Source organism: Xiphophorus maculatus, chromosome 15 (genome assembly GCF_002775205.1).
Source record: "Xiphophorus maculatus strain JP 163 A chromosome 15, X_maculatus-5.0-male, whole genome shotgun sequence".
Lineage (NCBI taxonomy): Eukaryota > Metazoa > Chordata > Actinopteri > Cyprinodontiformes > Poeciliidae > Xiphophorus > Xiphophorus maculatus.
The window spans coordinates 841,005-855,302 of NC_036457.1; the positions used below are offsets into that span (position 1 = coordinate 841,005).

The 14,298-nt window shown below is 34.7% G+C and overlaps 1 protein-coding gene across 4 annotated transcripts in view; it reads left to right on the top strand.

The window, feature by feature from the left end:
• LOC102216585 (dystrobrevin beta-like) overlaps positions 1-10,326 on the top strand; it is a 31,014-nt gene extending 20,688 nt beyond the window's left edge. For 2 of the 4 annotated variants that reach the window (XM_023348186.1, XM_023348187.1), the window contains exons 13-22: positions 1,612-1,699; positions 1,793-1,872; positions 2,994-3,107; positions 4,555-4,651; positions 4,880-4,900; positions 5,878-6,031; positions 6,267-6,356; positions 6,478-6,525; positions 9,604-9,631; positions 10,021-10,326. In XM_023348186.1, coding sequence (XP_023203954.1) covers positions 1,612-1,699; positions 1,793-1,872; positions 2,994-3,107; positions 4,555-4,651; positions 4,880-4,900; positions 5,878-6,031; positions 6,267-6,356; positions 6,478-6,525; positions 9,604-9,611 — 700 coding nt within the window. In that variant the 3' untranslated portion in view covers positions 9,612-9,631; positions 10,021-10,326. The remainder of the gene's footprint in view (positions 1-1,611; positions 1,700-1,792; positions 1,873-2,993; positions 3,108-4,554; positions 4,652-4,879; positions 4,901-5,877; positions 6,032-6,266; positions 6,357-6,477; positions 6,526-9,603; positions 9,632-10,020) is intronic. The other 2 variants (XM_023348188.1, XM_023348189.1) reach the window with 2 other exon arrangements.
• Positions 10,327-14,298: the final 3,972 nt, after the last annotated feature.

Consider the following 14,298-nt stretch of genomic DNA (forward strand, 5'->3'; position numbering starts at 1 on the left):
CAGCGATGGGTACATTTTTCAGAAAGAAAATTATGAGTAAAAATGAGAATAAAATAATTTATATCCAACCTCTTTTACACTTATACCTCTACTGTATATAGCAGTCTTTCTGAAACTGCGGTCCTCGGCCGCCCCCTGGTGGTCAGCAAGGTACTGCATGTAAACGACCGTTTATTTGCCGTGACGTCAGCTCAAAGTGCGACGCCACAGCTAGCTTACCGAAGATTGTGTTTTAAAATAGTAATGGATAAATGGTTTAAAATCAGAGCACCCAGAAGAAAAGCTGAAGATACCGGTGGAAAGAAAACAACGTCAGGATTACAGAGGAAGCTAAGTTATAGCTGCTGAGAGTTTTGATGCGTCGTTCACAAACGATTCGATTCTTTTGAACCGTCTCCAGTCTCAGTTAACGAGAACTGTTCTTTGTTTTTACGCTTTGCTGGCGTATTGTGCTCTGCTCACACGTCGACAGCAGAAGATTTGTTTCTGACGAAGCAACTAAAGTTGAGTTTTATTGTGCTTGTAAAGTTACAAATGGCCCTGACATGTCATTAATGCACATAATAATTGGCCGTATACAACAATTTCTTTTTTTATTTCCACGTGTTTAACTCAAAACTTGTTTATGGCATTGTTGTGGCCAGTCTCAATTACAAAACAGCACAACCTTTCTTAAGGTGAACAGAGGACAACAATGAGTGAGCTAACAGACTTCAGCTCAACCACTCGCCTTCACTTGTCATGCAGGTTTTAGATGTATAATGATGCATCGATTCATTTCAGTCAGGTGTGAAACAGCAGGAAATCACCTTAGGAACAGCTGCTATAGATGATCAAAACGGGCTAATGAAGCCTCAATATTAACGTCTTCATTTAGGCTAAATTTGGAATCGACAAATGGGCCTGAAAATATTCAAATCAGTTTTCTGGGTTAAACGGGGACAATGATTAAGTGTCAGGAATACTTCACCTACTTCCAAAGGGCAGGAAGAGGGATACAAATTCAGAAACACGTTTATTTACCAACCAAAAAATTATTATTTTAACAATCGATTATTTGATTGATTGTTCCAACGATTAATCAGTAAAAAGGACCATTCTGCAAATGTTTCCATTTAGCCACTTACATTTTTTTATACAATATGTGAAATACATTAACAAATGCAAAACAACATTTAATAATTCAATTCCTCTTTTAAATAAGATAATGCATAAATAATGTATTATCTGCATCTGCAGGTAAAAATAATTGTCCTAGCATCAATACAGAAGGGCTAATCTGTTGACATATTTTTCATTAACCAGTTAATAATTGGATAGTGAAAGGTACTTAATAGGATAACATTATTTGTGCAGAATTTGAATAGAGTGACGTTAAAACTGTGACACTTGAGGAGTTCTAGGTGGAAAATATTTACAGAAAAAATGTGTACAATTTAGGCTGAACCATTTCTCTGATTGTGTTGTTCTTTCATCAGTTAGCCTTTTTTTTTACTCTCCAGTTAACAGTTAATTAATTACTAAATTAGTTGACGATTATGTCAATAATCGGTTCATTGTGATTAATCAGATTAATCGTTTGAGCCTAAGCCAAATGTTTGTGTGTTTCAGTGGCGTCGACAGTCCAGGCAGGCAGGATGAGGAGCACAAACTTATCGCTCGCTACACGTCTCGACTGGCAGAGACAGAAAGCACAGGAGTGAGAGAGAAATAACCGAATAACTAAAGCGGATCAATATAAAGTTTTAGTTTCTTTTTTATTAATGAGGAAAGTGATGCGTGTGTGTTTCAGATGATTCCGACAAGGAGCATCAACTTTGATGTGAACAAACAGAAAAGGGAGCTCATCGCTCAACTGGAGTGCAAAAACAGGTACAGACGGCAATACAGTTAAACATTTGTCCCATTACAACCACAAAAACATGTACATCTAGTTCTGGTGTTATGTTAAAGCATATATTGTAAAGTGGAATTAAAAGTTTAAAATTATATTACAAGTAAAAGCCTGAAATCTGGAATGCATTCAGTTACAGCCAAAATTATTCACACCTCTGTGCATGTAAATAGATTTTTATTCAACTAATAGAATAGAATATACTTTATTCATCCCCAGGGGGAAATTTATTAGCTGACAAGCTAATTCATAAAAATAAAAATAAAAAACAAGAAAAAACTCCCAAATATAACCATAAGAGATCAAATTTATAAAATATACATACACCTAAGAGTGATTTAAGTAATTCAATATGACCGAATATAAATAAATAAAGTAAAATAACAAGTTTGCACATGCAAAGATGTCATGAAATGAGTGCAGAAAAAATTAGATTTAAGTTTCTCAGAGTTAAAAAGTTTGTTTCTGATGTAAAATGGATTATCACTTTGAGAAAATTTAATTTAATTTCATGTGTAGTGGGATATTTTCACTCGAAACTTTAAAAATCAGTTTTTGCAGTGCGCAGATACTCTTTCACATTTTATTGCATCCAGTCAGAAGAAACATGTTGATAAAAGTAAAGAATTACTTTCAATCTGCCAGTTTTTGAGAAAAATAAAGCAAAATTGTTTTGGTCTGAAAAGTATTATCTACCTTATCTACACTGCAAAAACACAAAATCTTACCAAATATTTTTGATCTACTTTGTAGTGTAAATGTCTTTGCACACTTGAAATTAAACAAAACTAACTTACAAGTAACTTTTCATCAAGATCTAGGAGCTTGATTTAAGTAAATAATTCCATAATATTGATGACAATGTACAAGACATTTTTTCCATATTATAAATTATAAAAGTAAGATTTTGTGATTTGCAGTGTATCATTCCCTCAAATGGGGATTTTTAATGTCTGGTCTGAAAAGTAAGCTGCCATACTTACAGAGTGTTTTAGTTTCTTAACATTTTAAGTGGAATCTGTAAAAGTGGAGGAAACTGTGGAGGTGTGTGTTTGTGAAGCTGCCCGGTGCTGACCAGCCTGGTTTTCTCTTTTCCCAGAGAGATCTTGGCAGAAATCAAACGTCTCCGTGCCGAGCATGACGCAGCGTGTCAGCCGAGCCCAGAGCGGTGCAGCACCAACCCGGCTCTCCTCGCCGAGCTGCGGCAGCTCCGGTAACAAAACGCACAAGCTTTAATTCATAAAACATTTGATTTTTTATTTTATCTGAACGTTTGGCTGAGATGTTTCCAAATCACCAAATTACAATTTTAATTTTGAGAATGACTTTTTTGATCAGATTTGGCAAATTTTTTGTTTATTTTTGTAGCCCAGAGGGAGAGTAGGTTGGGGCAGATGGCAAGGGCAGATGGTGGATTTTCCTAAAAAAGCACAAACAACAAAACATGTTTCTACTTTTTGGTTAAAAAATAAATTAAGAAAGAAAAAATGCTGATTGGTGGGTATTATTTTGGTAAATAAATTATAGTTGGCATTAGATAGAGGCACTTTAGCTTTTAAAATTAGCTTTTTTTTAAATAAGTTTTTAAGTTAGTAGTTTTTGCTAAAATGTGCTGTAAAGCCGCCACTAGGAGGCGCCAAATCCAAGATTTAGTTTTTTTAAGTTGATACAAAAAATTTTAATCTTAGGATTGATACAATTGCATTATTTATATGTTATTTATAATTTTGTCCATATTACTGTACATTCTTTCACCAGGTTTTTAAAATACACTGAATACACTTTTTACTTTTCTACTTTTTGACTCAGATTAACGCTGCAGCTAATGATTATTTTAGTAATCGAATATTCTATTGATTATTCTGAAGAAAGACTGATTTTTCATTTAAACCCCTAAGCTTTTTAGGGGTTTAAATGAAAATATTGTATTTGTAATACAATATTACAAATACATTAAAATATGTAAATAAACATAAGAAACACATGTTATTGCCTAAAATGCAATAACATATCATTCTTTTAGAGAATTTGAACAGATGGAGCTAAAACTGCGACTCGAGGAGTTTTGGGTAAAACCTATATACAGACTAAGATGTTTTTTTTATCTTTAATGCAAAATGTATATATTTTTGTACAGTTGTGGCTTAATTACAGCACCAAATATGATTTTATTTTCAGCAAATGGCTTGTATACTCCAGTAAATGATTAATCAATTGCCTAAATTTGTTGTTGAATATTTCATTAACAGATTAATCACAATTAATTGTTAAACCTGTTGTTCAGATTCTTGTTTTATTTTCTTCATTCGTTCATTTACTCTTATTACTATAGGATTAAAAGCTAAGAGTTTTAAAAATGTGATTCTGCTGCTTAATTGTGGAAAAGTCTCTGCTTTGGCCTCCTAATTTTATTTTATTTTACAGACAAATTTCATCTTCCAAAAAGTGTTTTTTTTTTTTTTTTAATTCTTGTGACTTTTCTTGGTTTGCATCCGTTAATTGATTTCATTAGACACTAAATCCTCATGTAGTAAGAATATTAGGTTGAAAGGTGCAGCTTGTTTACTGTCTGTTTGGGTTTTTTCCGGCCCTCAGTGACTCTTTGTGCTGGGATTATTTACTCCTGTGACAGTAATGAGCTGTTGCTTTGTGTGTCCCAGACAGAGGAAAGATGAACTGGAGCAGAGGATGTCGTCTCTGCAAGAGAGCAGGAGGGAGCTGATGGTGCAGCTGGAGGGGCTGATGAAGCTGCTCAAGGTGACACACAGTCTAAATAAAGACCTCATGATGCCTCCGCCATGTTGTAGAGGACAAAGTTTCCCTACTTCCTCGTAGTTCCTCATTCCTCCTTGGTGTAACACATTCCTAGCTTCTTTTTCCTCCTTTATAATTTCACTTTTTTCAGCTCTTGATTGTCTGACCTTTTCTTTTTCCGTCCCTTTTTCCTCCTATCCGTTTCTGGCGGCCATTGTTGTGGCCCTGTAGGATGAGGAACAGCGACAGGCAGTAAGTTTATGACCGTTTTATGTGACAAACACTGAAGTAAAACTGGGATTCGCATCAGATAAATTCAAATAAGCTGTCTTTTTTGAGAAATACAGCTGCATCCCATCTTGGGTTGAAATGATTAATCATGATTAATCGATTATTAAAATAATCTTCAAACTAATTTTGTAATTGATTAATCATTAACTGGAGTTTACAGACTCGAAAAAATGCAATTATCAAGCTAAAATTGTACAAAAAATACATACATATTGCATTTAAGATAAAAAAAAACCTTTGGCCTTTCTTTGTGGAAAAAGATCCATTAAACATATTTTCCTACGCAATTAGTTTTGAAAAAAATATTTAGTTACTCATCGCTTATTTGAAAAGAAAAGCTGCTGGATCTGTTGCTCATTGCTTTTATTGAAAAAATAAAAATTAACGTCTTTAGCTTTATTGCTATTTACTTTTTTGAAAAAACAAAACTAAAGTCACTAGATTTGTGTCTATTTTAAAAAAATATAAATAACAAATGTTGCTAGAGTTGTTACTAGTTGCTTATTGGAAAAAAAAGCAGGTTTGTTGTTTTTTTAAAAAGAAATTGTTGCTAGATTTGTGTCTAGTCATTTTTTTAAAGAAAAGTTTTTAGATTTGTTGCCAGTTATTTTTTTGAGAAGAAAAAAAAAGATGCAATTATCCGGTGAAAATAGTTCAGATAGTTGGGATGTATTTTTTTCTTTCTTACCTTCTTATGGAAAGTTTCTGTTTATACCTTAAAGAGATGGAAAGCCCACGTTTGGCCTCTTAGGCTTTTGCACACACGTTTGTGAAGCATTTCTGTTCTGTAGAAAAATACATAAAACTTCAGCAAACAAGATATTAAGATACATGAAAAAAACCTGATATCATGATCATCCTCCATGTCCCTTATGGGGCTCCATAGTTTTAAATGCAAAGTGTTGAGTGTTTTTTGGATTGTTGATGATGTTTCGCAGGCGCAGGCGGCCGGTTCTTCTCACGCCTCGCCGTCTCGACCCAGCCCGTCCGCCATCCGCCCGGTCGGCGCTCCGTCTCCTCACGCTCACATGTACCTCCCTCAAGACTCCCTCGCCGGGGTCGGAGGTGACGTACAGGAGGCCTTTGCTCAAGGTGAGACTGGACTTTTTTTATTAGAAAGTGAAATAAACTCCAAGAATTGTGATTTACAACACGGTTTTTTTCTTTTTGTAAATAATAATATTAAGGAATTACTAATTAATATTAATTAATAGGAATTATATAATAATTATGAATATCTATATCTTGCTGAAAAGTTACTTTTAAGTTAATTTTGTCTCATTTCCAGTGTGTGTATTTAGATGAATGAACATTTTGATGTTTTTAGGGCCGAGGAGGAACCTGAGGAACGACCTGCTGGTCGCCGCCGACTCCATCACCAACACCGTGTCGTCGCTGGTCAGAGAGCTGCACTCTGGTCCGTTACTCCGTTTATTCTGACTAAAACAACTGAACATCTAGTTTAGTTTTACACACTTATGTCATAAAACCTTTTTCAGTTTCTCAAGTTTAACATCTGAACATTTTCCTCCAAACAGATGAAGGCCGAGAGGAAGAGGAGCGGTTGCTGAATGGGAAAGACAGAGGTAAGTTAATTATTTTAGTTATTTTTGTGTTTTCTTCTAAGGAAGGCTGGAAAAAATATATATACTCGTACAGTATATATATTTTTATCTTTTTCTTAATTTTTTCCTTCTTTAGTTCTTTTTCTTTTGCTACTATTTTCTTTTCTTGTCTTCTTTTTGTCTTCTGTTTTTCTTCCTTTTCTCTTTCTCTTTTGCTTTCTTTCTTCCCTTTTTCTTGTTTCTTCTTTCTTTATTTGTTTTGTTCTTTCCTTCCTTCTTTCTTTTCATTCTTTTTCCTTTAATTTCTTGTTTTTTCTTCTTTTCATTCATTCATTCTTTTTCACCTTCCTACCTGAGTAGTTTAATTATATAGAAATTTAAGTGGTTCATTCCAGAGGTGGGGACTCGAGTCGCATGACTTGGACTCGAGTCAGACTCGAGTCGTTAAAATCACGACTTGAGACTTGACTTGAAAAAATGCTCAAAGACTCGGACTTGACTTTGACTTTTATGCCATTGACTTGGGACTTGACTCGACTTGAAGCTGTTTACTTGAAAAGACTTGATATTTTTTACTCAAAGTCTTAAAATTTAAAACACATTATTTATAAAGTGGCGTCATTAATTAATGTCACTCATTCCGTATCAATATGCGCAGACCGTCACTATGGTTTCCTCTCTCCTTATGTATGTATGTGTACGTAGCTGCAGCACAACCAATCAAATTAACAGGATTTGGACGTTTAAAAAAACGCGGCAAAGCTACAGAGCTCAGGGAACGAAATAGAAATAACCGCTCGAATATGCTTCCGCGAGTAATTTCTTTTGGCTACGTAGGTTATGAACTTTCGACTAAAAAACGAACTGCAACTTGTAAAACATGCAAGAAGAGAATATCGGATGGAGATGCCACGACGTCCAACTTTGTCCGGCATTTGAAGCTTCACAAAGATCGGTAGGTGGCGCTTTTCTTTTGCTGTAAGATAGTTGACTTTAGCTAACTTCGTGTTAGCATGTGTACTCCGGGTTAAATTGGTGATTATTTACCATAAATCCGGTCCTTCAAATGCCTCCACAAATAATGTGCACCGTGTTAGCTCAGGAAGCCGGTGGATAGTGAGCGGGGCTCCGGAACAGAAAGCAGATTCTGGACCTGAACACAGGGAACAGAGTCTCTCTGTCCCATCATGATGATGAGCCGGGTCTAGTATCATCTAAGGATGGTTGGTGTATTTGAAGACATCTACGTTGGGAAATTATATTGACAATATATTGTTTTGACAGGTCAGTGCATTAAGTCAACTGTTTTTGACTTAATGCACTGACCGGCGTGACTGTCACATGTCGCACAGAACCCATTTCCAGATTTCTATCATTTGAGATAAATACATATTTTAAAACGAACAAATGGTCTATTATTTGAATTTTATGTATAATTGCAAATTATAAAAAAATAAATAAATAAAAACGACTCGAAATGACTTGAAATTAAAGGTTCCTGACTTGAGACTTGACTCGGACTTGAGGACAGAGACTTGAGACTTACTTGAGACTTGCAACACAGTGACTTGGTCACACCTCTGGTTCATTCTAAAAAGCTGTTATTTTTAGGTTTTTATAGCATCCAGTCTGTCAGGAATCTTTTTGTATTTTATTTTTAGTAATTATTAGTTACTTTAGGGGGATTTTGAGTTCAGCAGCTCGTTGCAGAACTCCACTTTTATTATCCACGTCATTAAAAACACCTGTCTGGATGGGAACGACTTTGACTTTGACATGATTATTCTCCAGACGCTCCAACAAGCTGAAGTCAACGGTTGCTTGTAAAAAATGATCAGGTTTATGTTTCTGAATCTAGCTGAAAGGAGGTAAATAGTTCGTCTTGCAATGGGGGTAGACCAGTGAGACTTGAAGATCAAATTTCTCCAGCTCTGTTCATATTTAAAACTGGTTTGTCTGCAGCTCCTCTGTGTGTAATGAGCTTCGTTAACATGCCTTCTCATTAGCCGCGCTTTATGGAGCCCCTCCTTTTTAACAAGGGCCAACCCCCTGCAGAGAAGTGCCAGATCCGCTTCCTCGTCTGCTCTCTCGCCGTTCATCATGATGCTAACCTTTAGTTAGCGACCACAACCTGACTGCATGCTACATGCATGCCTCAAACTGTTTTCATCCATTATTTTAGGACAAAAAAGATTAAAAAACAACAACAGAAAAATGATCCAAAGCAACCAGAATAGCTGCTTCCTAAACATAATGACTGCAGAATTATTTTAATAATTGGAGGGTTTCCACATGTTCAACACTTTTCAGTTTGTAACGTAAACATCCGAAGAAGAAGAAAGTCAGAAAATTATGAGGAAAAAAAGAAATTAAAACTTTATCCAGATATGATGTGACCAACTGAGTCGGTGATTCAAAAGATTTCCATATTTGTAAAGCCGATACCGGAGAATAACTTCATAAAATGCTCAATGTTGTACATTTTATTTAGTTTTTCTTAGCGAAATTCTCATAAAATCACTTATTCCTTCTCTTAAAATTACGACTTTATTCTAACTTTATTCTCATATCAACTTTATTATTGCACAATTTTATTCTCATATTATTTTAACTATTTTGCTAACATTTTTTAATTTTTGTAATATTGTGACTTTATTCTCAGATTTTTCTTGACTTCATTCTTGTACAATTTTATTCTCATTACTTTTTACATATTATGACTATTCTTGCATTTTCACAATTTTATTCTAATCTTATAACCTTATCCTCGTAATATTATGACTTTATTATTATATCAACTTTATTTTTGTAATATTTTGACTTTATTCTGTCATTATTACAACTTTATTCATTTTTTATTTTTTTTTACCTTACTCTGATATTATGCCTTTAACCTCATATAATTTAAACTTTATTCTCGTATTAGTTAAACTTTATTATTTAAAATTTTTTCTTCTTCGTCTTTCTGTAATTCGCTGTCGTTTTGGACACTTCTCTTGGGGGCAAAATACGTTTTAATTTCTCTTATTGTTACAGTTTCTGTTGCTTTTTATTTCCAGGTTGCTCTGCTCTTTATTGAAAGTTTTATTTTCTGTTTAGCAGGTTAAAAAGCTGGCAGGGGGGAACAGTAAGTAAACTCACACAATCTTCTTTTTTAGACAATAAGTCTAAACCTCTTTCCAGAAAATACAAGTAATTTTAGTTCATTTTAATTGTTTGACATGTTTTTGCAAATTGTAAAGACATAAGTTGAAACAATTTGAAGGTATTATTATTTAACTTCACGGTTTTAATTAGAAAAAGCAGGAACAAAGTGAATTATTTGATGTTTTTCCTGATCTTGTGCAGGCTTTTCCAACCAGCTACTCTGGTTTTTACTGAGGGAAAAATTAAGAAAACAAAGAACAGAAATCTTTTAAAAAAACTGATTATCTTTTATGATTCTTAAACATTTAACGTGCAATTTTGCATTTTTAAAGTTTGATTTTGTGTAACCTAGTGATAATTTCTCCTCAGACGAACCGGTGTTTCATTACGGCCAAAGACGATGTTAAAGGTCAGCAGTGGGAGGAGTCGATCTTCTACGGCAATCAACCAATCATGATGCTGGACACCAAACGACCGCCGCGGGTCTCTACTGATGTATAGTTGTGATTTTTGTGTGTTTTTGATTTGATCTCGCTTGAACCAATGGGGAACCTGAAACCTACTGATGAGTACTGTAGCATGTTTATTTGGAGGAGGAAGAAGGTGGAGGAAGTGAGACGGAGGATGGATCTGGGAAGGATTTTATTATAGATTAGAGAGTTGATGATGAAGAAACTGGAGGAAAAAATGAAAGTTGAAGAAGTGAAAGGTGAGCTGATAAAGTTTGAGCACTGTGTGCTTCATATTTATTGCTTTGATTTGGTTTTTTGCCTTGTATTCATTCAGTTTGAGAGCTTTATGTGTATATGAGAGTAGTCAGATCCTGCTGAGACGTTTAAGCTTTAGGGGACTAAATCCCACCAAGTTCCCACATATTGTTGAGATAAATGTACAAATATGTAGACGATGCAACTCTTCCCCGAACTGTCTGGGCAGAAACCAAATATTAGTTGTTCTAGCACTGTAAAAGTGAACTTTAAAGGTGACCTATTATGCCTCTTTGAACATGTCCATTTCATTTTTTGCACAAAATTATTCTTAGATAATTTGTCTTGGTCAGCTCAGACTATTTTGAGCTCCTGTTTTAGGGCCTCCTGTTACTTTAAATCCAAATAAGCTGCAGCTGGCCACGCCCCCCAACTCAACGTTTACACTCGCACTTGAAAATGGCTGCAAACAGATGTGCAATTATACAATCATACATATTTGAAAAGCAGACGTGGAGCCTTCTGCACAACCAACAAGAATGCAGCAAGTGATTTCTGTTTTTCAAGTCAACAACAAAACACTTCCAGCAGCCGTTGTACGGCGCATGCAGCGGTAAAACCAGTTGGGTTGCTAGGTAACGGCGCAGTGTGACTCAGTAATCAGGATATTTTTGAAACGGCCCATTTCCAAACAAACAGCTGGATGTTTTCTTTAAAACTCTTTTGTTGTTTTTAGAAGCAGTTGAGACCCAAATGGAAGAACAAAAACGTACAAAATGTGGATTTTGTATAATAAGTCCCCTTTAATAAATCATGGCTGGTGATGTTTTCCACTTTTTAATGATTTTTGTCTGAAATAAATTGGGCTGGGCGATAAATTGATCGAGTTTTTGATTTTTGAAGATTTAATTTTAGAAAAAAAATAAATTTCACCTGTGCACTCGTTGGGTTTCCATATTTCAGAGTGATGTCATCACGCCCAGGGCGGCCATCTTGTTCTGCAGCTTCTATTTGTTCTGATTTTGAATTCAGGTCAACCCACAATGGATTATTTAAGCCAGGCTAAGACTTTTAAAAAAAATTACATAATAAAGTCAGAATTTTACCAGAACTGCAACCCCCCAAAATGAAAAAATTAAAGTATACAAGTTTTTCTAACATTTTTGAGCGCTCAGTGTCAAATTATAAGCGATTGTGCAAACAACTGAGTCTATTTCAAAAACAACAACTGATAACTTAGCTCTTTTTCTCATTGAATCAACTTTTTTTTGCAATTTTAAAATATTTTTTCTGGTAAAATTGCATATTTTTCCGGTAACATAACTACAAATTCTCATTTTCTGACCCCAATTCACTATTGTATAACTCAGAGATCGTAGGACTGAATTAAAGCCACTTTTTGTAAATATTCAAAATCAAATCTGGTATGAAAAATTCAGAGATTTTATTCTTAATCCATATCGCCCAGTCCTAGAATCCATGTTTCAGATGGAGCCATGAGTGCAGCTTTACTGTGTATTCTGGTACTGCAGTCAAAGAGGAGCTATCTGATTACTGTGGTGTGTGTGGAGGTGTGTGTGTGTGTTTTATGTAAATTATGTGTGTTTGTTTCCTCAACTGCCATATTCTGTAAAAGCAGCCAAATCTTTACCTTTTTAACTTGAAGAATTGCAAAAGTATTCACACCTCTTAAACCTCAATCTGTAAGTCGGTTTGGATGGAAACTGTATTGACTTTGACTAGACCATTTTAGCACATACATTTGATTCCAACCCGTCCTATAGAGGTTGGTTGTGTTTTTAGCATCGTTGTGCTGCAGTGACTTCTCCCTCAATCTCGTGTGTTTTACAGATTCATGATGCTGCCACCACCATATTTCTGTCTGCACTGCAAAAACACAAAATCCTACCAAGTACTTTTGGTCTAGTTTCAACTCCAAATATCTTAGTAGACTTCAAATAAGACAAAACTAACTTACAAGTAACTTTTCAGCAAGATAAAGGAGTTTGTTTAAATAAATAATTCCTTAATATTGATGAAGACGTTCTAGTTTCAACGGGAAATTATTTAACTTGTAACATGTGGAAACTGTCTGGAACTAACACTTTTTCACCAATATGAAGAAATTATTTACTTAAAACAAGCTTATGTATCTTGTTGAAAAGTTACTTGTAAGTTAGTTTCTCTTATTTAAAGTGAACTAAGATATTTACACTAAATCTAGACCAAAAGTACTTGGTAGGATTTTGTGTTTTTGCAGTGTGTTTTGATTTGTTTGTCTCAAACGGTTCAGTTTCAGTCAGAAACGTTTGAAGGAGTTTGGATACTTTTGTAAAACACTGTAATTATCTGGATTAGATGACTTCATCTTAATTAGGTTAGGGCCCAAATTAAATCCAACAATCCCTCAAAATCACAATAATTTTATCCATTTCTGTATTTTTCTTGAATCAAGTCTTTTTGTAACTGAACTAATTCATTACACGGTCGACTGTATGTGAAGGGATTCTCTGATCTACAGCCAAAGCTTTTCTTTTCTTTTTTTTTTTGCATTAATTGTTGAGGTTTTGAAGCTTTCTCTGAATTCACACACATACCCTGAATATTAATTTATTACTGTTTCTTTTCATTTGACAGCAAGTCATTTTGGTTACATTGTAAATGCAATCTCAGCTGTTGTATTTGTACTTTAAGGGTTGCTAAAACAAACATGAAGAATTATCATTTATTGAACAAATCTTAAATTATTTAGAAGTTGTAGTTAGGTGCGTTTAAATTTTTTATGACTAAAGCAGCAGTCTGACATCCTGTACTTGGTATCAATTCTGTAATTAATGTCTTTTAGCGTCTAGAAGCTACCTGGCTAAGCCAACTCCTTATGTTGCTGTCTTTGTTTTGCTTTATGTAAAATATAAATGACTGTTTTTATGAGTTTCAGCTCTGGCGATGAAGAACTACACCCATAAACCCAAAAGCCAAAGATGTTTTGTTTCATTTCATTCAACACGTTTCAGAGCTTTAGAAGGTGAAATCCCAACAGCTTAAATTTCTCCATCGGTTTTTCTTCGGTTTTCACCAGCTGTTTTTGGTGCTTGCGACCTGGATCGCAGCGATTGACCGACTGCAGTATAAATGATTCCGCTGACGAACAAGCCCGTGTTTCTGCATGCATGTCCAACAGTGCCTGAGAGTCTGAGGACTGAGGCCTGCCCTGACATGAAACCGTAAACACCTCCAGCTCTGAACCTGCTGGAGCAGAGGAGATGAGTGTGCATCTGTGTTTCATCTGCAATAAATAATATTTATCGACAAACTTTGTGACTTGTGGTTTTGATTCAAGGCTGTGCAGCAACATGAAAACATCGGGTTTGTCATGAATCTCTTGTTTGGCAAAATACACGGCAATCAAGTTTTGGATTTTAGTTTTATTTTGTTGTGACTGAAGTTAAATAAAACATAACTTCTCTTGTTTTAGGTTGTTTAGAGTAACCAAAATTATTTCTATTACAGAAAACTTAATTTTTTGTAACTTGCTTTGTATATTTAGCAATTAATTTCAGCTTTAACATGATTTGTTTGTATTGTTTCAATGTATTAAATATTTATTATGAGTTATTGATCTTGGATATAACTCATAAGTTGCTTATATTTTAAATGTTAAGCAACTTCACTGAAATTTGACCCTTTTTTTGGTTTAAATTATTTTGTGTTTCGACCAGTCATGCGCTCCAAAAGCATAAAATCTTACCAAATTTTTTTCTCTCTAGTTTTTAGTGCAAATATCTTAGTGCACTTAAAATAAGACAAAACTAACTTACAAGTTACTTTTCAGCAAGATAGAGGAGCTTGTTTCAGGTCAATAATTTAATATTGATGAAAAAGTTCTGGCTCCATTGGCAGATTATTTCACTTATATCAAGACCAATGTTATATGTGGAAC